Source organism: Caretta caretta, chromosome 11 (assembly GCF_965140235.1).
Source record: "Caretta caretta isolate rCarCar2 chromosome 11, rCarCar1.hap1, whole genome shotgun sequence".
In the NCBI taxonomy this organism is placed as follows: Eukaryota; Metazoa; Chordata; order Testudines; family Cheloniidae; genus Caretta; species Caretta caretta.
The window spans coordinates 10,808,527-10,834,892 of record NC_134216.1 but is presented as its reverse complement, the minus strand read 5'-3'; the positions used below and the strand labels follow the sequence as shown (position 1 = coordinate 10,834,892).

Below are 26,366 nucleotides of genomic sequence, written 5' to 3'. Positions count from 1 at the left end.
ATTTTCAAAGTAAGTTCTCAAGTGCACAGACATGTCATCCCTCAAGAAGAAGTGAAGGATCCTTTTCACCTGCTCTTCATACAGAACTTAACAAAATATCTAACAAACAAAAATCTGTTTGCTCCCTAACCTGTGCACCAAACTGCACTAATTTAGAACAAAACAGCTGCCCTAGTACTGCTCGTCGTGATCAAATCACAGAGTACCATAAAAAAAAAAATTAATGGGATGAGTTTGTATTTTATAAAGCCTGCTCACACTGCACTGCTAATGAGCTTCAACCTGTCCTGTAAGGACTGCTTTTAAGGCTACACAGTAAATCCAGCCTCCAGCCTCTTCAACCCTTGGCCCCTCTGCTGGAACTGCCACAGAGGTACCAATTAGAGCTAACTACCATGGCAGCTGTTTTGTAAGGAGTCTCCAGAGCATGTGCCCCTGGGAACCGGAAGGAAGATTTATTAATTCATTTAAAGTTCTAAAATCTGTTTGGGGGGTTGAGTTTTTGTTTTTGAAAGTAAGAAGTGAAATCTATTGTCCCAGTTCTTCACTCGCAGTAAGAATCAGAAGTAACTCCACTGAAGTCAGCAGGAGAGCACTAGACTCCTCTGTGTTTAGGATTCTGAGCCCTTTGCTCACATTGGGTTAATTGCTCAGCATTCGGAGTGCACGTGCACAGCCCGTCTCAAAACATTTTGGGCTTCACTGATTAAAAAGAAAAATATGGGCTGAGATTTTTCAGAGCCAACTGGGGGGATTTTGCCACACAGCTCCCACTACAAGTGAAAAGAACTGTGTGGCTAAATCACCTACTTGAAAAAACCTCTATCATGTAATTTATAGAGCTGGTTGGGGGAGGAATAAAGGGAACAGCATACCAGGAAAGTGTTTCTAAAGAGGGGGAAAGGGAATTTCAATAAAACCTCAATGAAGTTCCAAAACTGGAAACATTTCTACCAGCTCTAGATTTGTTCTCACCAGACCTTCTGTTTATGATTAAACTGAGATGATGTGCATCACCAGCTGCATCTTTGTGGATACTGACATCCAGGAGATACGAAGAGTACTCCATATCTGCCCTGCTCACCAGAATGGGAAGAAGAATATGGCTCCTAAGGCAGAGAAACAGCAGCAACAGTAACTTTGCAATCACCAGGTCCTCTGCAACAGGTTAATCATATGCCTGAGTCAGCCCTGGAGAGAGGAGTGATCTGCTTGGAAGTGGGTTTAACGTGAGTTAGGCTTTGAGACTTAGAAGAGGTGGTTGTAATAATATTTTTTTCATTGTTTAATCCTAAAAACAGCTGGTCCAATTCTCCTCTCACTTCCACCAGTTCTGACTTCATCAGAGCTGACAGGGTGTGGGAAGGGAATCAGCCTTAAGTCCCTGCCCAGGCCACCAAACCACCATCAGGGAGTAACAACTTTCACTGCCCTAGCAACTGGGACTTGCTGCTGAATCTGTACTGCTTAATACACCCCAGGAGACGAGCGCTCAAGAAGTCATTTCTACATGATGTAAAGGGAATGGTGACATTATTTTAAATGTTACCAATGTCACCTGGGTTAAGAAAACGTAATGAACAGTATCTCCTATGCATGAGATACAGGCGATTTTAAAATCCATTCCTGAATGGATTTTAATTTAAATTCAAGACGTTAAATGCCCTTTAGCAGCATTTCCATTGACTTATCAGAGGCTCAGACTTATATTGTATGAGACTTAATAGAGCTCGTGCTTCGGAGGGAAATACAGTGGGGGGGGGAATAATTAAGTGTAGGAAAAAATGTGGGGAGCTTATATTATCCTTCGAGAAATATTGTCCAAGAGATTCCCCAGTTCCATTAGTTTGGTGATTATTTCTCCCCCACCCCTCCACCCTTTTTTTTTTTTTTTTTTTTTTTTTTTAGGAATTGTTTCACATGTGCCTCACCAAATTATTTGCCACAAGAGAGATGCAGGGTAAAATGTTCAAAAGTGCCTAAAGGATTTAGAAGCCCATTGGGTCTTGACTTAAGTGCCCAACGACTTAGGAGTGTAACATATTACCAGCAGCCTAGACCTAATGGGCTAGATTTTCATGTTAGGAACCGAAATGAACCGGACAGATTTTTCAGAAGCGCTCAGCACACAGCTCTGCAGTCAACAGGAACAGCTGGATGCTTCAGAAAGGCCGGCCCCTTTCGTAGGTTCCTAAATATGGATTCAGGAGCCTAAATTTAGGCTCCTATTCTTGAAAGTCTTAACTCTGGGGCTTTTCAGACCTTCTTTATTATAAATTGCACAGTTGCCTTTACATTATGGTGTGGAGGTGAGAGTAATAGCTCTGGCTGAAACCATTCAGCTCCAAAGCAAAGCTGTGCGGGCCCATGCTAACGAACTGTGAATGAAACACCCCCTGCTGTGAGGAGGAAGGCTTCTGGGACAGCATATTTGTGTATGATCAGCACTGGAACATGGAACAGCCAGAACAACAAAGAGAAATAATACAAGAGAAGATGTAAGTCTGTTTAAATGAAGCATGTTTTCACCCTTTCAGTGCAACACTGAGATGGAAGAATCAAAGTGCAGCCAGATTTAGTCCACAAGGAACTCACCATTCACATAAATAAATATCTATTTCTTTCGAGATAACAGATTCCAACCGTGCCACTCTATAGCTCAAAGCAGCACCCTGGAACCTGCATATTCCCCACTGTCATATAATTATGAGATGTTTTGTACAAAGTACGACTTATGAGGTATCATTTTAAAAGTCTGACTCTGTTGAACATTAATATTCTGTTGGATTGTATGTGCTATCGTTGTATGTGAGGCTATAAAGCATTGGTGTACATGTTACTGAAATATGTTGTGAGGTTGGGAACACCCACAATCAGCCTTTCAGGTAAAACAATGGAGTAGCCAGACGTGTGCTGACGGCCCATTAAAGGGAATCTACTCTCCCAACAGCAAACCTAGAAGACTTTTCAGAGAGAGCACATAGACAATGGAGACTGCTTGACAAATGGGGGCAGACCCTCACGTCACAGCAAAAGATGGTTCCAGCAAGCCGGAAGAAACTATAAAAGAAGGGAAGTGACATCATCATTCAGTCTCTCCCCCCCCACAACTCAACACCTGGAAACACATCTGGAGGACAAAAGACTGAACTGGGGGAGGGTGGTCCCAGGCTGAAAAATAGTCTCAGCCTGTGTATTGAAGATCTGTGACCTGTTTGTACCATCTATCAAGGTGAGACATTCCTTGATTCAAATCCTGTTTAGTTTGTAGAACTCAGACTGTGAATTTATTTTTTATTTCTTAAGTAACCAACTTTGATCTCTATGCTTCCTACTTATAGTCATTTAAAATCTATCTTTCGGTAGTTAATAAATCTGTTTTGTATTTTACCTAGAGCAGTGTGTTTTGGTTGGGGTGCTTGGGAAATCTCAGCTTAGTTTACAAAGGCGAGTGTGTGTCCTCTCCACATTGAGGCAGGGGCGGACTGGGTAATGAACTTACAGTGGTCAGCCTCCTGACCAGTGCAAGACGGTACAGTACTGGGGTGCAAGGCTGGGAGCTGGGGGGAATTAGCAGAAGCCTCTCTTTTGTTGGTTCATGAATGGCGGAAAGATCATTCATGTCCCCCTGCTTGTGAATGTCTGTGTAAGTGCAGCACCTGTCAGAGGTTTGTAGCTTGGCAACAGCATCACAGTGAGAGAAGGAGACTCCAGCCTGGTTGGACAGAGGGCTCAGTGATCCCACAGTCCAGGTTGCACCCCGGGACCCCGTCACACCAATACCAAGATTTATATAGGGATTAAGGTAGAAGTATATCACAGTAATCCAGGATCATGGCAAAGCTGAAGGCATGTTAGCTAATAGTTACAGAAATGAATCAAAACATTTGAATGCAATGATACATGCCCTGCCTGGATGGTTAAGAGGTGGCCTTCAGATTCACACACCATGAAAGTGCACCTGACTGTTATTTACGGTTCCCCCATCCAAATTTTCAGATTAGCTGAACATCCTCTTGAGAGCTTTACAATGCAATTTGTTTTAGAAGGTTAAAAACCCTCCACTGTGCCTAAACTAACTCGAAAAATGAAAACCTAACCTTAGTCCTGGCTTACACTACAAACTTATGTTGGTATAATTAGATTGTTCAGGGGTGTAGAAAATCCACATCCCTGAGTGACATAGTTACCGACCTAACCCTCGCTGCAGACAGTGTTATGTCAAAAGGAGGGCTTCTCCCGCCAACACAGCTCTCAGGGAGGTGGAGTACCTATGCCAATGCATAGCAGCTTCACTAAGTGCTACAGCTGTGCAGCTGCAAGTGTAGACAAGCCCTTAGTGACTTGAAGCAGTGCACCTCCCTGCCCACTTATGCACCAAGTTTCAAAGCAAATCTAAGTTTTTATCCCCAGACTAGGCACAGGTTCATTAACTGGGTGCGTTAGCTGTATTGCCAGTGGTGGTCAATATATGCACCTGCTCCCACTGGACTGCACTAGTAGTATAGGGCTGCACATGCCACAGAAGACTCTGTTCTGATACCATTACTCTGACTGAGTAGCGCTTTACTCCACCATGGTCCAAATTACTTCAGTGGGGTTACTTGTGAAATAAGGTGCAAATCATCATGATTAAAGATATTAGTCCCTGGGGACCAGATTCTATCATTAGTAGCTAAGGAGATACAATTGGCCAAATATATCCCTGGCAAAATGCCATGGAACTACAGAATTACATCATGGTGGAGTTTGGCTCAATAGAACTTTAAAAAAATACTTCTGTTTTCCTGTGGTCTCTTAATACTACGTCTATTAATACTTTGGCTAGCTATGAAACTATAGTTAAAGCATCACTGCCATAATTCTGCCTCTACCAAAAGAACTTGCACAGAGTATATCCAGAATTCCTGTCCTTTCGATTTTTTATCTTCTCTCTTCTGAGGCCAATGTGTATGTATTTTAAATGAAGACACATTCACTTCTTCTAAGTTTCCCAAGGTTAAAACAAATAATGATGAGATGTCCTTTGCCTTTACTGCATGTTCTGCTTGAGTAATTTATCTCCTAATATTCGTAAGGTGACTCCATTAGCAAATTTAAGAAGTGCCTGGAGAAGACCTTTTAATCATGGAGATAATGTTTAGGATAGCTGTCTGTTAATTAGTTTGCATGCCCACCCTCTGCTGCTGATGCCTGGAGAGGATTTTTGTGACTGAGAATCTTTTACATCTTTGTAGGCTGGATTCTGCATATATACACACCTATCTTTGGTAGGAATTTTCTGGATGTAAACAAGACACACCACGTCTTCTATGCCCCAAATAAAAAAAAGCTCTGTTTAAAAGGACTTATTCTAAGAGTAAACATGCTTTTTACTCCACGTTAGGCCAGGTGGGACAAATACTGATAGGGACCAATGGGAATAGAGTGATTGCACAACTGGGCCCCAGGTTCTTTTGACAATGTTACCCACGTGGCCTCCTTAAAGAGACAGGCCTTGCAACTTGGATTTTGCTGGAAAAGAACGTTCTAGGGCGAAATCCTGGCTCCATTGAAGTCAACAGCAAAACTCCCATTGATTTGAATGGAGCCAGAATTTAAGTGCTAGTACCAGGATTTCAACCCTTGAGCCAAGAACCCCCCAAGAGGGCTAAGATTTCGACCTTACAGCCAAAGACTGCTAACTGAGAACACGCTGCCTCCAGAACTTCTGTGGTGTTCAAATCTAGGTACATCACAGCGAACATCCCAGCTGACTGCAACTGCCAGGAAGATGCATACGAAGAGACAGGAGCTACGCCATACTGGGCTATACAGATTAAAATCATGATCCTGAATTGCACCCATAAACAAATTGGCAGCCAAGGCAATCTGCATAACAGTAGTGTTATATGCACTGGACGCAGAATGCCACTAAGTAAGCAGGCTACCACATTCTCCACTAGCAGAAGTATCTGGGTGGTCTTCAACTGTGCACCAAGTGATCTACTAAACTAGAGTGCCTCTCAGTAGTTCAACGTGCAGATAACACACAGCATGGAACATCATGGCAAGGCCTGCTCACAGCCTCCGAGACAACCCAAGATGTGCCAATCAAGCACCACCAACCTCAGGAGTCAACTTAAAATGTGCTCCAAATACTCTCTCATGGCCACTTTAGAGCTTTCTGCTTGGACGAGTCCATAAAAGGAGCACAAAGGCAATGATCTGAGGCAAGATCCTCCATTTGCCCTACTCAAGATGAAAATTCAAGTAATCCAACCCACCTCAATTTATTTTAAGAAAAATAATTAACATTAAAATACCAATAATGCTACAGCACTTTAGGTTTTCAAAGCCCTTTATCAACACAAACTAACAAGCTGTCACTGGGAAGTACACAACTTCTGTTGTCTCTATTCTGGCAGACTGGGGAAACTGAGGCAGATAGGCACCAGTGACTTGCTCAAGGCTGCAAAGTGAAAAGTTAGAGGCAATGGGATTAGGACTCAGGAATACCTGGCTCTCAGTTACATGCTCAATCCACTAGATCCCCTGCAGTGGAAGTGGGACAAGGCACGGGATGAGCTGAATATGAGGCGACCGCTTTGTAAAATAATGAGTGTCCATAATATTCAACACATTAAGTTTTTCAACTGCAGTAAAAAAAAAAAAAATAAAAGTCACCTCCAGCTCCTCACCTGTGTTCTGAACTTATGAACATTTCAAGCCAATTTTCTTTTAGGAGGGTCATTTTAAAAAAATCTGCATCTTGACATTCAGATTGTGTGTGTGAGAAAGACTGAGATGGAAATAACCCTCTTCTTATTTATAAACAGGAATTTGGATCAGACTACAGAATGGAAAATGCAAACTCACATGGTGCGTGGAACATCACTAGTACAGACGAATGCTCCTTTATAAACTTGTCAAAGTCTTCATCCGTCAGATGATAAACAGCATTCTCCTCATCTGCCCAGGGAGTCTCTGGGGCCTGTGGCTGAGGTGGCTGGGGACTATAAGACAAAACATACACAGCTGAGAGGAAGCTCTTCTGTGTTAAATAGCAATCATTTCAGCCAACCAGATTGCAGGAAATCAATCTGATTGTGCAAACACCAATGCATGACACACTATCCCCACCAAATGGAGTTCTGTAATTGGTTCCACTCTGAGCTGATAAGCACTGAAAACTAGATAAGGGGGGGGGGGAATCCATCATGAGCAGAAGCTCATAAAGACGGTGAAAATAGAAGGGGTAGAGCAGGGAGATAAACAGAAATGCTTTGTTATTTCATTAGAATATAAAATGCACTTTTTTAAACTACTTTTTTAGCCAGCTCAGCAGAATGCTACCTCTTCTCCCAGCATTAGCCCCATTGCAGATGAAAGGAAAGCGGCGAATGTAAAACAGCCAGTCTAACAAACAGCCTCAGAACGCAGGTTGCTGGATTTAGCACTCCTATACAGAGGTAAAGTGATGGGGGTGGTCTCAGGACTTTGTGCCAAGACTCTGTCTCTAGTGATCTATGGCCCCCATCTGAGTAGCTCCCAAATACTTACGGATTTATCCTCAACACCTCTGTGAGATAATACCAGCGCACCTTACAACTGGGCATTTATGCTCTGATTCAGCAAGGGACTCTAACACATATTAACCTCAAATACGTGACAAGTCCCACAGACTTCACTGGGATGCTCATTTGCTTCGAGTTAGGCACATGCCTACGAACTCTGCTGAACCGGAGTCACAGAGACTATGTGACTGCTCAGGGACACACACAAAGCCTATGGCGGAGCTGGGAACTGAACCCACATTTCATGAGTTCCAGTCCAATGCCTCAACCTGGAGATTATCCTTCTTCCCCTCCATAAACGTACACAAGAGATAGAAGGTGGCAGATGGCAGTTTATCATACTGGTGACTACGTCAGCAGGAAGATCCCAATGGAAAAAGGTTAGAAGCTGCTATATGCAAATGAGACAACAATATGGGCATACTCAAAAGAAGACCTGGAGGAAATAGTAAACCAGCAGTGTGACCAGCTAAGCAGTCATGAGATGAAAACCAGCATCATTAAGACAGAGGGCATGTGGGTCAGTAAATATGCCACTGGAAAACTGGATAAAGAGATTAAAGGAGTACAACTTAATCAGACTCATCAGGTCGAGTGCTTTGGTGGCTGGATTATGGAAGACAGAGAGTTTGAACGTGAGATACAGTCCAGCCTGGGGAATGCTAGAAGAGCGTGGAACAACATCTCAGGTGTTATGTCTGACTAGCGTATGCCACTGAGACTGAAAGCCCAGCTGCATAGAACGGTGGTGCACTCCACAATGCTGCTGTGGAAGTATAACATTGTATAAGTATAACGTTGTATAAGGGGACATGCTGGATACATTGTATAAGAGAGGGCATGCCAAAACATGTTACAAAGTATCTGAGGGAGCACACGTAGGGACAGTTAGCTTTTGAATGGAGAAGCAATTAAGATAGAGCCAGCACGTCTAAGAAGCAGGCATCAGAATGGAAGGTGTGAAGGGCAATTAGTTAAGTTAACTGGAAGCTGTTAAAGGAGATTGTTAAGGGTGGCACGTAATTGAAGATACGTGACTGGTCTCAGGGATCTCGAAGGGTGGTGACTAAAATCTTTTTCTTCTTTTGTCTGTAACTTCTCTGTAACTTGTTCTCCAAAAAACTGTATAAATTAAAAGACACAAGCCCCACTCGGGGGGCTCACTTCTAAATGTATTAGCAGAGCAGCTTTGCTAATAAAACAGAGTGGTCTGATAAATTGTGAGTCTGAGTCAAACTTTGACACTGCGGAAGCGTAAAGAGACAGCAGATGATGGAGTAATGGGAAGAAGGAAAAGTGACAGAAGTTGGAAGATGCAAAGAGCGGTACTAATTTGACATTTATTAAAACGCTGTTGATAATACGGTAGACACAAACACAGGAACATTTGGATCCAGACTTTATTGATGTTATAACCAGCTGAATTAAAAACATGGAACCAAACATTCTTAAAAACTTGAGCAAAGTTCAGATCTGGCTCATCTCTGATGGAAGCAGATTGCTATTTTTGATTAAAATGCATTACTGTTTCAGCTGCCTGGCACATGCAATGGGAAGTGGAGGATATAACTCATTTATCTTGTCTTGCTGTCATTTCTAGACAAAAAGATGGTTTAGTAACAGTAAAAAAGAGACAGACAGAGGTAGTGGATTTTGCCTACATATACGGAGAGGTATGACCCAAGAATACCAAATATTACATAGTAAATTGAGATGCACCATGTCCTTTTTTTGATCCTAATAGTATCTAAGAACCTCAAATCAAGAATCAGGGCCCAATTGTGTGCGGCACTGTGCAGACAAATGAAGATGACAATGCCTGCCCAGAGAGTTCACAACGTAATTTGTAGAGAGAGCCCAACAGGAGGACAAAACAGACAAAAGGAGAGGCGGTGGGCGAGGAGCTTCAGGTAACTGTAAAACAAAGGGTTTATCAGAAAAACCACTTGCCTAAACAGTGCTAGATGGGAGAGATTTGAGAGGTCCTGGCAGAAGTAGGGTTTAAAGAGGGATTTTTTTTTTTAAGAGAATCACATGGTGGTTTTAAGAATTTTGATGGGGAGTTTTTGTTCCCCATTAGCGGGCAGAATTTTACCTGCTCTGTGAGAGGATCTGGCAGTTTAATTAATGAAGGCACTAGCTTAGCTTGTCAGCTCTCTGGGACAAAGACTGTCTTGGTGTTCTGTGTTTGTACAGTGCCTAGCAAAATAGGGTCCAAGTTCATGATTGGAGGTCTTAGATGCTGCAATAATAAAAATCATTAGCAATAGCAACGTAAGGAAATAACGAACATAAGGAAAGCAGTGTTGGAGGCCCATATAATCTATTTTAGGACCTAATTAGTAAATTAGGGAGAAGGAGTTCCACATGGCTGGCTCACTTAAAATTCTGTGTGCAAGTTAGTAAGGCTAGATAGCAGCAGAGAAGACACCTCAGTGCTTGGCTGAAATCTCATCTAAGCATCTGGGGCATGTTAAGGGGCAAGGCAAACCTAGTGGCTAAAAACAGTGGATGACAGAAGTCTGGAAGGGTTATCAAGGGCTATTTAAATGAAGAACTAGGGACGAGGGGAGTACTGTAATTCGGCAGTGGAGTGTCTGAGTGGGGCCCAACAGGAGGTAAAAAGAAGCCAGTGAGAGGAGCTAAGAACAAGACAGTTTGCATCTGGACCAATGCAGCTGAAAAAAGCGGAGCTTAGGAACCAAGTGTTAGAGAGAGAGAAAGAAAGAGGAAGAGATGGATTCAGTAATCAGTTGCGAGGAGTTGGGCCTGGTGGTAGTTACTAGGGAGGGGAGCATGAGTGGGCACATCACTGAAGATCATTTATATAATGCCATTAATAAGACAGATGCATTGTATCATCAGAATAGGAAAGGCTGCAGAAGTGCTACAGCACTAGATGTACAGGATAGCATCAAATGTATTAACCACGCAGCGTGCAGGGGGAGACTGTATGACTGCGGTTCCTCTACATCCTCATAAAAATGTCTTAAGGCTCAATGAGATAGCAGTCCACTCTCTCTGGGTGTCTATTAGAAAGATAAGAGAGGTCAAATATCTGCAGATTGATGAGGTAGAAGCCTCCAGAGTAAGAAACTGAAGTCTGGAGTAGGAAAGATGCTGGAATTCTACAAACTATTAAATCCTATCCTGAAGGAAAACAACTACCCTGGCTGACTCAATCCTTTCCCCCCATGCTTCGTGACCCCAAAAATCAAATTACTGTTTCCCCACCAGCATTTAGGACAGGCGACTGAATGGCCAAAAACTGAAAGCAAGTTTTTTGAGAAAAGGGGCGGGGGCAAGGCAACCCCTTGGAGGATATATTTATATTTCACAATTTTATTGATATTTTCTACGGCTCACAAGTCTTTACCGGATTCTCAGTATACTTGATGGCTTGACCTACCACCAGCCACAACTGACATTCTGGTAAGGACACATCCCGGCTGTTCTGCACTGTCAGAATACAGAATGGCCTGTACCAAAGTAGCTCCCTAATGTGAGAGATTCTGTTGCAGTGGCTTTCTTTAACCTCAAACCATCTTATTTCAGAAGTTATACACACGAACACACACACACACACACCCCCTCACTCATGCTTGAGGCAACTAAAGCAGGGAAGTTTGGACTCAGGTCTGAGCATTCCCGACATCTGGAGCTAGGATATTAGAACCAAGAGCTGGTGTGGGCACATGTATTGGGTACGCATGTTCACCGATTGCTTCACCCCATTTCTGTTTCATAAAGGAAGCCACTTTCCTCTCTCTCTCCACTTACAGACATAGCCTAAGAAACAGATATTGCAAAGAGCAGGATCAACCTGAGGTGAGTTATTTGCTGAGAGTTTTCAATTACATATGTGCTGTATATTTAAAATACGTATGTCTTGAAGCTGTTTAATTACACTTTTAAGCCCTGGCCATAGCATTTGGCTACTTGTACTGCAGATCGCTCTGTGTAATATCATGTTGAGCATGTGATAGGCTCACACTATACACAATTTTAATTGCAACATCAATTACTGGCAAAATCCAAGTGTTTTTAATCTCTACATGTGATTTTTTAAAAATTATATTGATTACAAAAGAGGGGCAAGAAAGCTTCTGCACAGATTGTCTTTTGAGAAACTATTAAGCATGTAGTGAAAATTAAGTGAGGACAAACAGCTGTCTTTAGCCAAAGCCCACAGTGGCTTGTTAACAGACATCATCATTGGAAAGAGCTTGCAGCTGTTCTGCTTTGCTTCCAGTAGCAGTGTTCACGAGTTGTCATGGCACTCATATAAAAGCACTACACATTACAGGGATTATCTGGATGTAATGTGGGCAGACTGAAAAAGCACCAAACGTCTAAGGTTTCACATGTGGTAGCCAGGTGATAACTCACATCCTTCCAGGCCTGAAAGGCATAAAAGGTACAGGTGATGAAGTCATATATCCTTGCTCTAAGGGAGCTGCTGTCTTACTCATTCAATGTTGATGACTTCATGGACTGAAAGAGGCTTACAGACCAAAGCCAAACTTCTCTTTGATTCACACGGTAGGGCTCAAGCCAACCTCAGCGTCCTACGCTCCCTAATGCAGATTTCCCATTGATGTGAATCGGCATGCTGCCAAGGCTCCGTTCTGCGGTACCAGTGTAGCGAAGTATCAGCAAGTCCAGGCCAAATGGCCTACTGCTGTGAATGCCCCAAGGTCCCCACACCTCAAGTGTAGCGAACAGATGAAGGGGAGCGAACGAAGAGGGAGGCAAAGATTTTCTATTCAGGAATCGACCAAGATTTGGAAAATATGGTGCTGGAGAACATACTGGATGAGGGAAGGCAAAGGGAAAATTGCTGACTGTCTCAAATTTTGATAAAATCCATGGGCTAGGTCCTCAGCTGCTGTAAACTGGCGTTCTAGTCTGTTCTATGTAGGTTCTTGTGTCTTCCTCATCACCACAGTATCTGTGCGATGTCCAGTAGCTCCACTGACATCACTGAAGCTACGCCAACATACACTAGCTGAAGATCTAGCCAAAACGTGTGTTTAAAAAATTTATAGTGACTCAACTATGCTTCCCACAAAGCTCCAACAAGCCAAAAAATATTTAGCATGATATAAGCACTGCCACTAGCAAGGCAGAAAACCCAATATCCATCATAGGGATCATGGCCTCATTTTTCAAAAGTGACTAGTGATTTGGGGTGCCTTGACTTTTGGTGACCAACAGGAGACACCTTAAAGGGGCCCGTTGTTTTCAAAAGTGCTGAGGCACCCAGCTTCTGAAAATCAGGCCCCTTAAAAAGGTGTCTCAAGTTGGTCACTAAAAATGGAAACATCCAAAATACTTGAAAATTTAGGCTCACATTTTCAACTGGAATTGAAACCCAAAGATCAGCACACCTTTTTGTCTGCAGCAGATAGGTCACAGACAACCTCATACTAGCAACACACTGCAACTGTAAAATACAAGGCATGCATGCTGAAAACAAACATGAATCAGAGTTAACCTGTAACAGTTCAGTCAACATCAGTGGTGTGGTTTTATTCGGTCTTTGGAGAGGAGGAAGTGTGGGAGGGAGGAAGGGGACTGGATTGTTTTGTACCGTACATAAAGTTCAATGCCTTACTTTTGCAGCCACTCTGCTATATCCTTTGCAGTAGCCCCATAGTTCTCATAGTGGAACAGGAACTTTCCTTTCCTATTAATGCAACAAAATGTGATTTAGTCCCTGTGCTGGAAAATAAGGAGGAACATGAAATTATGATTTAACATATGATTTCTAAAGAAGTAGTAAAAAGGACTGACTCAAAGTAGCAGATGGTAGGGTATCCTCGGACATTGTATTCTTCCTTTATCTTTTCAAATTCAGCTGAGTGGACGTTCATCCCTGCAAGTACCTGCAAGATCAGATCAGAACAGAACCATTTGTTTCTTTGCCCTCCTGCTATTCCCAATAATACAGGACATCACTGCAAATTCAAAACAAGAAACAAACTGCCCAGACTAACAGTCCTGGACAGATTTTGATTGTGCTCATTTTACTGCAAAGCCACAGAGACATCACTGAAGTCAGTGGAATTACTCTGGTTTTGCTTTGATGGACGAGAGATCAGAGCCTGCCTACTATATACAGCTTGTAAAGAAACATTCCAGTTAGCTTATTGCTTTTCCTTGTTTTCTGCTACAATTACTCATATTTATATGCACCATCTAATAGAAGTACCCAAGGGGGACTTGTTCTATAGAATTACTGATGCCATCTCCGTATATTTACATTTCAAGTGGCAGGATGAACAGGTTTATTCTGTTTCTTAAGTACTAAAGCTCAGGAAGCATGCAGACATTAGCTAGGATACAAGCAGTTCTAGCCCCACGTCTTTGGCTTCCACTTGGGCAGCCAGTTTAAAGTCTCACCTAAAGGCCAGAAAACCCAATTGCTTGAGCAATGGCTTTGTCGTTTAAAAAGGCACTCGGGGAAGGGGGGGGGGGTGTATAAATCAACATTGCTGCAATTTAAAAATAGAGCTCACTTTCATTTTATGCAACAGGAAAGGAGTCCTTCCTCAGAGGCTTCCAGAAATGGGTTTGGGCTCTGAGCTGCATGAATCTCTTTAAACAAACAAAGCCACCCTCATCCATCCTCACTTTGAATCACAGAAACATAGGGCTGGGAGGGACCACAAGAGGTCATCTAGTCCAGCCCCCTGTGCTGAGGCTGGAGTAAGTATACATCCATTATAACCAATGCCTGGCAAGGGGGTGGCCTGCCTTTTGATACCAAGTATCCATGATGTCTAGAAACAACTCACAGTGCTTACATGCTTCATAAATGTGAACTCAGCCTCACAATCCCCCTGTGAGGCAGGTGAGCATGATACCCATTCTACAGATGGGGAAACTTAGGCACAGAGACACCAGTGAGTCAGTGACAAAAAATGGACACTAGGACTCAGGAGTTCCTGGCTCACAATTCTGTGCCCTAACCAACAGGCCATACTACCCCTCATGTACTTTCAAAACACGGGAGAGTAGTGGATGGGACTGACTATGCATTTCTGTGGGTATGGGACTTACACAGAGGTCACCTCACAACTTGGAGGTACAATTCCAAGATTTACTCCATTTTAATGGCATTGACGGTTTAAATCATTTTAGCACCAGGGGCTTAATCCAAACCCCTCTGAAAACAGGATTTTCTCTTTCCAGCTGAAATACCACATCAGAATTTAATACCAGTTTCCTGACTGCAGCAAACTGCATGGACTAAATGTGCTCAGAGCCAGCTGGAAATAAATCTTCAGTACAAAATCCTCACATGAAGGTCAGTCAGCATTTACTCAGAATGTACTGGAGAGTTACAAAAGGAGACATTTTTGTCTCTTTTCCTCCACACCTACTCCAGCAAACTCAAAGAGGCAGATTAAAGGAGCAGGCCTTACATCAGCCTTCTGTTCATTTTACTTTTATACATTTTCTTTGAACCACCAATGACCGATTTTACTTGATCCCTACAGGTTCTGGACCTGATTCTCCATGTATCTCATGTTGTCATTTACACACATGCAGAGTAAGTGTAACAAGCTACCAAATCATAATGGTAACTCTGCATGGTATAAATGACTACACAGGCCAAAGGAGTGGAGAATTAGGCTGATTAATTACATTTCTTCTGAGGGTCAAGCTGCCAAAGCTCTCACTTAAATAGTAAGCGACACGAGCTCAGAAAACTCCATGACTCCACAAGGACGTTCCTGGGGCCAGCTAGTGTTAACTGTTGTCGTTCCACTGACTTCAATTAAGATACAATCATTTACACAAGCTGGGGATCTGGCCCTTGGTTTTCAGGGACACATGATCGCTCTAAGCGAACGGTTTATGTCCCATGGACATTAATGGGAGCATGAAGTGACGCCAAATTTGCCATAATATATGCTTTAAGAATTCCAAGAGAAAGATGAGATCAAAACTTCCACGCAATGTGTAATCTTTGGTATTTTAAAACATTCCTGGATTTTGCTGATCCCATGCAATAAAGTAAAACATGACATGTGCTAACACAATAACCTCCAGGAAAGGTTTCAGAGTAGCAGCCGGGTTAGAGACTAACAAATTTATTAGGGGCCTTCTTAAGCAAGTACCTGATAGCAATGGGAACTTAAACATGTGCTTAAGTGCTTTGCCAACCAGGGATGCTTTGCCGAATTGGGGCCAGAGGGTGACAGTTACAGGAATTCACAGTTATTAACTGGAATTCACCCCGATTGCAGGACAAAGATACCCCATTCAAATTGTGAGCTGGTCTTTTCCCTTTTGCACTGTTGTGCAATTTAATGTGAATTATGAACCTACTTTAACAGTGAAAATGTCATCTAGCTTTCCTCTTGGCCACAGCACTGACAGCAAAAAGACCAGACTCACAAGCAGAATACAGTAACCAATGTCACGTACAGTTCACCTTTTCATTTTTACAACTTATTAAATAGGCAATTATTTTATTTTATATTTTCATGCTTTCTCCTAGCAATAATGGCCTCAGAGCCTGGCATTTCCTGGCAGTTAATGACTGGTTGGGTTAAAAGGCCAAACACTCACCTTACCCAAGCCAGTCACAAACTGCCAGGAAACACCTCACCCAGAGGCCATTATTGCTTTAAAGTACACAATGGAAAAACTGGGACATGTGCAGTATAATTAAAAGTCCACTTAATTTTAGAAATGGTGAAATATATATGGAAAAAGTTAGATAATAGAGGAACGTTAATCCATGGAAAATTGGGTTTGAATTTAGACCAAAGGACTGAGCTTGTGTGTGGAAACAACACCTTCTACAGCAGTGGTCTCCAACCTCTTTACACCCAAGATCACTTTTTGAATCAACAGCAACGCAGGATCTACCCCGCCCCTTCCCCGAGGCCCCGCCCCACTCACTCCATCCCACCCTCTGTTGCTCGCTCTCCCCCACCCTCACTCACTTTCCCCAGGCTGGGACAGGGTGCTGGGCTGTGGGAGGGGTGGGGGCTCTGGGCTGGTGTCGAGGGGTTCGCAGTGTTGGAGGGGGCTCTGGGCTGAGCCTGGGGCAGGGGGCTGCGGTACAGGAGGGGGTGCAGGGTGCAGGCTCTGGGAGGGAGTTTGGGTACAGGAGGGGGCTATGGGCTGGGGCAGAATGTTGGGGTGCAGGAGGGGTACAGGGTGATGGCTCTGGGAGGGGGCTCTGGGAGGGGCTTGGGTGCAGGAGCGGGTTCGGAGTGTAGGAGGGGCAAGGGGGTGCTGGCTCTGGGAGATGGCTCAGGGATGGGGGTTGGGGTGCGGCCTCCCACCAGGCAGCACTTACCTCCGGCGACTCCCGGTAGGCGGTGGGCACAGCAAGGCTAAGGCAGGCTCCCTGCCTACCCCAGACCGGGAGGCAGGCCGGGGGGGCGCAGGGCCCACATGGCTCCGCATGCTGCCCCTCTCTGTAAGCGCCGTCCCCACAGCTCTCCCGGCCAATGAGAACTGCAGGGGCGGTGCTTGCAGGCAGGAGCAGGGAGTGGAGGGAGACCCTTGTCCCCCCTCGGGGGCTGCGGTGGCCACTTCCGGGAGTGGCATGGGGCCATGGTAGGCAGGGAGTCTGCCTTAGCGGCAACCATGCTACACCACCAGAGATCACAGTCGACTGGGAGATCCTCTAGGATCAACCAGTCGATCGTGATCGACCGGTTGGTGACCACCGATCTACAGAGAGTTGCCAGATCAAGACTTAATTCTTAGCTGAATCTGTGCAGAGAGGCCCCCTGTGCCAACATGAAGTCCCACTGACTTCAGCACCTTTCCACCCAGCCCAGGTGTCTGCTTGCATGGAGCTTGTTGTGGTGTTGGGACCCCAGCATTCAGTCTCACAGGGTTATTCAGATGGTACTCCTGAAAGATTGTTCTAAAGAGCAGAAGGAAATGATCAAATGTCAGGGAGCCCTCCAGCACTGGTTACACATGTGGATCCTTATGTATCTCATTCCTGTATACCTGAAGTCCCGAAGCAATACAATTCACCTGTCTTGCCAGACAAGGGTGTCTTGTACAGAGGAACCTAGTGTTAATTCAGTGGAACTCACACCATAGAACAGGTGGAATTTTAATGCTCTTCAGCCATACCAGAATTCTTATAAAAATACCTTCAAGGGTAGTACTCTCCCCTTAAGAAATGCAAGCAAACCTCAGTGAAAGTAGCCCTAAGCAAACAAGCATTTAACACATGCGTCTACAGAGTTTCAGAACAGCTACTTGGGGGAGCATGCAAGTGTGAGGATTTTTAATGCTCACAAGATATACTGACTGGAACGGCCCTGCCAATGAAACTCAAGGCTTCAACCTCTCTGCTCTACCACATGCAGCCTCTCTGGGGCATAGCCTGCCATCTGTGACAACCTGAATGATGACACACTGTTAGAAGGAACCCAAACTCTGCTTAAACTCTGCTCTAATCCAAATTTCCTTCAGTCATTTTCCTTTGCCTCCCACGAACGCAGATCCTCTCTGAATTTCTTTGCTATATGTACATAAAATCTTGACCCAAGCATTCCCTGTGACTTATTTGAGGATGTCAAGTAGGGGGAAGCAGTCAGTGTGATATAACTTGATTTTAGTGAGGCTTTTGACACAGTCTCACATGACATTCTCATAAACAAACTAGAGAAATGTGATCTCAACAAAATTACTACAAGGTGTGTGCACAACTGGTTGAGAGACTGTACTCAGGGAGTACTTATCAATGGTTCGTTATCAGACTGGGAGGGTGTATCTATCGGGCTCCTGTGGGGGCCAGTACTCAGCTCAATACTATTTGATATTTTTATTAATGACTTGAATAATGGAGGGGTGAGTATGCTTATAAAATCTGTAGATGACACCAAGCTGGGAGGGGTTGCAAGCACTTGGAGACAAAATCATAATTCAAAATGACCTTGACAAATTAGAGACTTGGTCTGAAATCAACAAGATGAAATTCAATATAGACAAGTGCAAAGTACTACATTCAGGAAGGCAAAAAATCAAATGCACAACTACAAAATGGAGAATAACGGGCTAGGTGGTAGTACTGCTGAAAAGGATCTGGGGGTTAGAGTGGATCACAAATTGAATCTGCTGCAGTTGTGAAAAAGGCTAATACACCCCAAAATGATATTAACAGGAGTGTCATATGTAAGACATGGAGGAATTGTCCTGCTCCTCTCAGCACCGGTAAGGCCTCAGCTAGAGAACTCTGTCCAGTTCTGGGCACCACACTTTAGGAAAGATGTGGATAAATTGAAGAAAGTCCAGAAGACAGCAACAAAAAATAATAAAAGATTTAGAAAACCTGACCTATGAGGAAAAGCTAAAAAAACTGGGCATGTTTTGTCTTGAGAAAAGACGACTTAGGAAGGACTGATAACAGTCTTCAAATGTGTTACAAGTTGTTACAGACAGGATGAAAATCCATTGTTCTCCATGTTCACTGAAGGAAGGACAAGACATAATGGGCTAATTTGCAGCAAGGGAGATTTAGGTTAGATTAAAGCTTTCTACGTATAAAAGTAGTTAAGTTCTGGAATTGGCTTCCAAGGGAGGTTGTTGAATTCCCATCATTGGAAGTTTTTAAGAACAGGTTGGACAAACACGTGTCAGAGAAGTTCTATGTTTATTTGGTCCTCCCTTAGGTGAACAGGGCTGGACTTAATAACCTCTCAACATCCGTTCCGGCCCTACATTTCTATGATTTTATGATCAATGCTAAATTTTATTGATGTAACAATTTTATTGATGTAACATATAACCCACCTATGGAACTCACTGTTGCAGGATATTACCAATGTCAGTACTTTAATGACATTCTAAATATGATTGCTATGAATACGAACATTATCTGCAGTTATAAAAGTTAAGGTAAAATTACAAGATCAATCCATCCTCATCCTTCATGACATAGAACTTCATCATCAGCTGCAGTCAGGAGGAATTCGCCCTCCCACCAGAGTATGATTCCCTGCTATAAAACTAGGTGTATTATAAGAATTTAAATGTCTCTCTGAAGCATCCAGTTTTGGTCATTCTCAGATTATGTCCACACTGCAACAAGAGATGTGACTGCAGCTCAGATGGACATACCCACGCTAGCTTTAATCTAGCTACCTCATTAAAAATAGCACAGGCTAGCTGCCCAAATGCAATCCCACCCAGGACCTTGGGTACGTACTTGGTCACCACCCACGTTGCCATTGCTTCACTGCTACTTTAATGAGCTAGCTCGATCAAAGCTTGCTCAGGTACGTCCACACGTGGTGCAATTCCACCTCCCATTCCAATGCAGATGTACCCTCATAGACAGGACACCACACTAAAAGGACTATTAGACTCTAATCCCACAAACTCTTCCTTAAACTTTACTCACATGACCAGCTCCATTGAAATCAACAGGATTACGCACATACACTTACTTAAAGCTAAGTGTGTGGGTATGTGGGATCAACACAATAGCCTGTTCTGGCAAGAAGAAAAGGAGTACTTGTGGCACCTTAGAGATTAACAAATGTATTTGAGCATAAGTGAGCTGTAGCTCACAAAAGCTTATGCTCAAATAAATTTGTTAGTCTCTAAGGTGCCACAAGTACTCCTTTTCTTTTTGCGGATACAGACTAACATGGCTGCTACTCTGAAACCTGTTCTGGCAAGAGTCACATTTTGTATAGGAGGTAAATGAGTAAAATCTTGTGATCCACAGGACAAAAATCAAGGCCAAACATTGTGAAAGGATTTGGAGTTGGGTTTGGGTTTTTGTTTTGTTTTTTTTTGGAGTTGCTTAAAATATTTCTCCTCCAACCTGAAATCAGTTAAAATTTCCTGCTTCAGTTAATATGTATATAGTCAAATACTCAGATGATAAACTTAAGGTTTTTTTGTTTTTGACATTTGTACATCTTGTCATCCTCTCACTTACATATGTGCCCTTCAGTTCTGTGGCTGCCTGCTGGTAAGATGGCATCATTCTCTTACAAACACCACACCCTGATGAAAAAGGGGGGGGGGGGGAGACAAGGCAAATCATATATCAGTAATGACACTACTTCATACATTAAATCTAGCACATCAAAACAGTGAAAGATTAAATGTTTTCTGAAAAACAGCTTCAGATCTCAAAACATTCTAAAGAACACTGAGATAAAAAAATAAAATAACTTTTTATTCCTTACCTACTTTACTAAACCCCTGAGATTATTTAACATCTCTAAGAGAATTACCTTTTTTGCCATTTGGGTTTGGCTTTGCATTTCACTCATCCAAGTCAATCAATTTCATACTCAAAAAGAAAAGGAGTACTTGTGGCACCTTAGAGACTAACCAATTTATTTGAGCATGAGCTTTCGTGAGCTACAGCTCACTTCATCGGATGCATACCGTGGAAACTGCAGCAGACTTTATATACATACAGAGATCATAAAACAATACCTCCTCCCACCCCACTGTCCTGCTGGTAATAGCTTATCTAAAGTGATCATCAAGTTGGGCCATTTCCAGCACAAATCCAGGTTTTCTCACCCTCCGCCCCCCCCCCCCCCCCCAAACTCACTCTCCTGCTGGTAATAGCCCATTCAAAGTGACAACTCTCTTCACAATGTGCATGATAATCAAGGTGGGCCATTTCCTGCACAAATCCAGGTTCTCTCACCCCCTCACCCCCCTCCAAAAAACACACACACAAACTCACTCTCCTGCTGGTAATAGCTGATCCAAAGTGACCACTCTCCAAGTTTAAATACAAGTGTAACCAGAACGTCTGGGGGCGGGGAGGGGGTAGGAAAAAACAAGAGGAAACAGGCTACCTTGCATAATGACTTAGCCACTCCCAGTCTCTATTTAAGCCTAAATTAATAGTATCCAATTTGCAAATGAATTCCAATTCAGCAGTTTCTCGCTGGAGTCTGGATTTGAAGTTTTTTTGTTTTAAGATAGCGACCTTCATGTCTGTGATTGCGTGACCAGAGAGATTGAAGTGTTCTCCGACTGGTTTATGAATGTTATAATTCTTGACACTGATTTGTGTCCATTTATTCTTTTACGTAGAGACTGTCCAGTTTGACCAATGTAAATGGCAGAGGGGCATTGCTGGCACATGATGGAATATATCACATTGGTGGATGTGCAGGTGAACGAGCCTCTGATAGTGTGGCTGATGTTATTAGGCCCTGTGATGGTGTCCCCTGAATAGATATGTGGCCACAGTTGGCAACGGGCTTTGTTGCAAGGATAAGTTCCTGGGTTAGTGGTTCTGTTGTGTGGTATGTGGTTGTTGGTGAGTATTTGCTTCAGGTTGGGGGGCTGTCTGTAGGCAAGGACTGGCCTGTCTCCCAAGATTTGTGAGAGTGTTGGGTCATCCTTTAGGATAGGTTGTAGATCCTTAATAATGCGTTGGAGGGGTTTTAGTTGGGGGCTGAAGGTGACGGCTAGTGGCGTTCTGTTATTTTCTTTGTTAGGCCTGTCCTGTAGTAGGTAACTTCTGGGAACTCTTCTGGCTCTATCAATCTGTTTCTTCACTTCCGCAGGTGGGTATTGTAGTTGTAAGAAAGCTTGACAGAGATCTTGTAGGTGTTTGTCTCTGTCTGAGGGGTTGGAGCAAATGCGGTTGTATCGCAAAGCTTGGCTGTAGACGATGGATCATGTGGTGTGGTCAGGGTGAAAGCTGGAGGCATGTAGGTAGGAATAGCGGTCAGTAGGTTTCCGGTATAGGGTGGTGTTTATGTGACCATTGTTTATTAGCACTGTAGTGTCCAGGAAGTGGATCTCTTGTGTGGACTGGACCAGGCTGAGGTTGATGGTGGGATGGAAGTTGTTGAAATCATGGTGGAATTCCTCAAGGGCTTCTTTTCCATGGGTCCAGAGGATGAAGATGTCATCAATATAGCGCAAGTAGAGTAGGGGCTTTAGGGGACGAGAGCTGAGGAAGCGTTGTTCTAAATCAGCCATAAAAATGTTGGCATACTGTGGGGCCATGCGGGTACCCATAGCAGTGCCGCTGATCTGAAGGTATATATTGTCCCCAAATGTAAAATAGTTATGGGTAAGGACAAAGTCACAAAGTTCAGCCACCAGGTTAGCCGTGACGTTATCGGGGATAGTTTCACATTCTGATTCCACCAGCAGTAGCACAGTGGTGTTGTGTTTGGGGTCAGGATAATTCATAAAAATTCTTAAAATTGGAAACAGTTATTGATATCTCCCCCCAAAATTTCACCAGAACATCTCTCTTCATTTATTAAAATATTTTTTTCCTTCCCTCTTCCCCTCACTTAAAGAACAAATTAATTCTAAATTCTGGACCTAAACCAAGTTCTCAGTGTCCCTTTAACTGAAACCACACACACAGGTCTACAATTAAAAGACCTGATCCTGTATTCCCTAGACACTCAATATTCCCACTGAGCTGGGTCCAATATGTATCTGGGCCTTACCCTACATTTTAAAAGTCACTTGTCAAGATCCAAGTTCAAGGCCATGTATGTCTTCCCACACTTGCACTCCAGTGCAAGAGCAATCAGAATATGGCCCTTAATATGGAAAAATGAGGGCACCTCTGATTCAATCCAGTGTAACAAGTCTTAAAAATTTAATGGAGGCACCCTTCCCTTAACATACTAAGTGGACATTAAAAAAACACTAGTGCTCATTTGATTACTTAGGAAAGGTAATAGTTCAAAGAAGATCCTCCAGATGTCAGACAAGGCAGATTAGCTAGCAAAAAAGGGAGAGAGAAGACATGGGACTGGCATGTGCTAAAAAGCTGCGTGTAGATGATGCCTTAGGAGGTTTAAATAGATTAGCAATAAATCACCTTGTAACCAGCAGCTTTTTCCATTGCCAAGTAAACTGAGATGAGGGAGAAGACGTGACTAAGTTCTTCTGAGTCAGATGAAAGGGACTTTTATCTGAATGACTCCTGGGACTGCAATGCGACAGTAGTCAGCATTTGTGTTCCAGCCAGCAGCGAAGAGGAGAAAAAGAATAGGCAGTTGCCCTGTACACTGCATGAGATCACCCCAAAAAATCTGCTAATGTTTCTGGGGAGATTTTGGCAACAGCAATTCAGCATTCCCCACATCAGTGTGCCTCAACCCCAACCAGGGGGAACATCCTCTAGGAGAGAAGGAAAAAGGATTCAAGTTTCCATGGCTATTCCACCCATGGCATGAGACTGACCTTGGCTGAGATTGGTACAAGGGGGCTAATCAGTGCCAGTTAAGAATATTTCATAATGCGCATGGCACACCTTCCATTTCACTGAGGTATGAATGGCATCAACCACTGTCATGCAGTCTGCTGAACAGCCAGCAAATGGCATCCTCTGTCAGTCACTTCCTCCCACAAGCCGTTTTCATTGTCCTATCACCAACGTTGACGTCTCTTGCTCTATACTTCAAACTCCTTCCAGCAGCCCTCTGGGCCTCAGACTGTCCTGGCTAGTAACCTCCGTCGTCCCCACCTTAACTTTTCATTCTCTTCTAGATTCTTTCCTAAAATCCAACCATGCACTGGTCTCCTACCACCTTCAAAAAGCCCACCTGCCTAACTCCCTTCAGCTCCAAACTTCACAGAACACACCATATACGAATGCCGCTTTGAGATCCTCACCTTCAACTCCATGCTGTATTGCATCTACCATCTCTCAGCTGTGGACTCCCTGTTACCCTATTTCAAATTCCATCAACTAGTATCAGTCCTTATACAGACTTCTCAGTGCAGCTTTGTCACAAGGGCTCATATTGTGTCAGGTATTTGAAACAGGATAGGGTTTATTTTAACATTGAACAGTCACTGATCTTTTTCTAACAAACACTGAATGTGATTGCATCACTTTGTAAATATAGTCAAGAGACCCAATCAAGAAATTATTTTTGTCGTCATCATCATGAGATATATCCTCCAGCTGTATGGACACGTTTTTGCTTCTGTACTTCTTTCACATCTTGTGCTGAGAACACCACGCTTTTGATCCCGCACCTCTAATATGCGGACATCTCAGTTGTGTTGTTCCTCCCCTGACCAAATTTGGTCTCTGCCATTTGCTTATTCCTGCATTTTGTCTTTATGCCTTCGAATGAATTTTTAAATCAGATGCACTTCAATTTTTGCAGTGCTCACTAACCCTTCTATTTTGGAAGCCCAGTACTATAAATATCCTTCATTTGTTGCAAAGTCAGGTCCACTTCCTGCAATAATCTCGCAGTGAACTGGATTTATACCACAAATAATTTGGTCTCCAATTAGTCCACCTGCTAGTTGTTTAGATTTGGCTTAGTTGCACAGGCCTGTAACAACCATCAATGCTCGCATGTGGCAGCTGATTTCTTCTAAGGAAAATGAGCCTTTCCTCACGCCCCCACCCCCCTCAAATAGCTCTGAGTGTGCATCACTGTATTCTTAGATTTTTAAATTACTTTATTTAGCAGTTTGCAGATACCTTCATCTTCCCACTCACTAGAACATACTGAAGCTGTCTAATTGCCTGTGAGTCTGCCACAATGTAGCAAAAATGGATGATTTCACAGTCTTTGATATCTCCACAGTACAACTTGCTTCCAAGGAAGTTTAGAAGCACTGCAGATCTCAGTCAGGTACCATCCCAGATGGAGGGATCTGGGACCCCATTCTTATCAAAGGTAAAGTTTTCTTCCAGCACTGGGTAACACCACTGTGAAACACAGGGATGCTTGTAAGAGACTGATCCAGATTCCCCTTTTCCAGTAACAAGACTTCAGTCAGGGCTACAAAAGGTTCCATCCACACCACATGGCAGCAATCAGTATCTGCACATTCTGATAACCAGTATTATAATGTGACTGCTGGATGAGTTTGGTCTTTCTTGAGTAGGTGGCACAGTGGAAGGGAGGTAGAAGAGTGGGAAGAGAACCAAGTCAAAAGGTTAATGTTAAATAAAAGACGAGGGAATGAAGGATTGTGAAATCAAAGGCAGGTAAAAAAAGAATAAGTAGGGTTCTTCGTAGAAGTTTAGAGAGCAGCAAAAGCATTACAATAGCGAAAACTAGCAGGTGGTCCAAAGCAGCAAGACTGGAATCAGCAGCGTGTCTAGGGAAACAGTTCAAGGAGAATTAAGGGTCAGATAATGCACATTTCAAGAAAGGACTTGGTAGTGGAAAACAATTATTAATGAAGGAGATAAACTGTGAAAGTGTTCTGGGACTCAGGAATCTCCCTAAAGGAACGAGTTACAGACTTAGGGAAGGCATATCATCTCACACGGACGCAAGGCAGGAGGCAGTTGCTGGGAGTTACAGTACATGCTGCAACTCGGAACATGGCAAGGCCATGCAGAGATGAACCAGAGAATCTCTCCACACACATAAAGTATAAAAGAAAGGACCGAGGGTAAGCTGCAGTGGTAAGGGAAATGCACTCTTTTACTGAGCTATCAGACCAAGTCCTAGGCAGTTCCTAGCAAAGCTCAGATGGGGCTAAATGTAGAATTACACACCCGGGATGAGGAAACCACTTTGGGCCACTCATTAGGAAATCACAGACAATGCTGCCTTGGGATGCTCAGTTTTACCCAGCAAAGCAATGACCACCCAATTGCAAGTGACACCTAACTCATCACCAGTTCCACTACCAAGGCTAATGCAGCAGTGCTTTTCTATCTTGGATCACGTGAGCGCTCCCTTTTCCTTAGCTTGCCTGCCTTGCAAGTGGGTAATTGCTCTAATTGCTGAGCGTTAAAGAGCTGAAAGCCTCTAGGTTGCTGAATGGAATTGCAAGGAGCCACCAAATAGCAGCAGTGCAACATTCACACACAGCGAT

The 26,366-nt window shown here is 43.4% G+C and overlaps 1 protein-coding gene across 1 annotated transcript in view; it reads right to left on the bottom strand.

Annotated features, from left to right (window-relative positions):
- Positions 1-26,366, bottom strand: part of PDIA5 (protein disulfide isomerase family A member 5) — a 136,639-nt gene that overhangs the window by 59,885 nt on the left and 50,388 nt on the right. Inside the window, exons 8-11 of the mRNA XM_048869818.2 lie at positions 20,497-20,564; positions 13,353-13,444; positions 13,174-13,245; positions 6,859-6,995 (exon numbers count right to left, since the gene is read on the bottom strand). Coding sequence (XP_048725775.2) covers positions 6,859-6,995; positions 13,174-13,245; positions 13,353-13,444; positions 20,497-20,564 — 369 coding nt within the window. The remainder of the gene's footprint in view (positions 1-6,858; positions 6,996-13,173; positions 13,246-13,352; positions 13,445-20,496; positions 20,565-26,366) is intronic.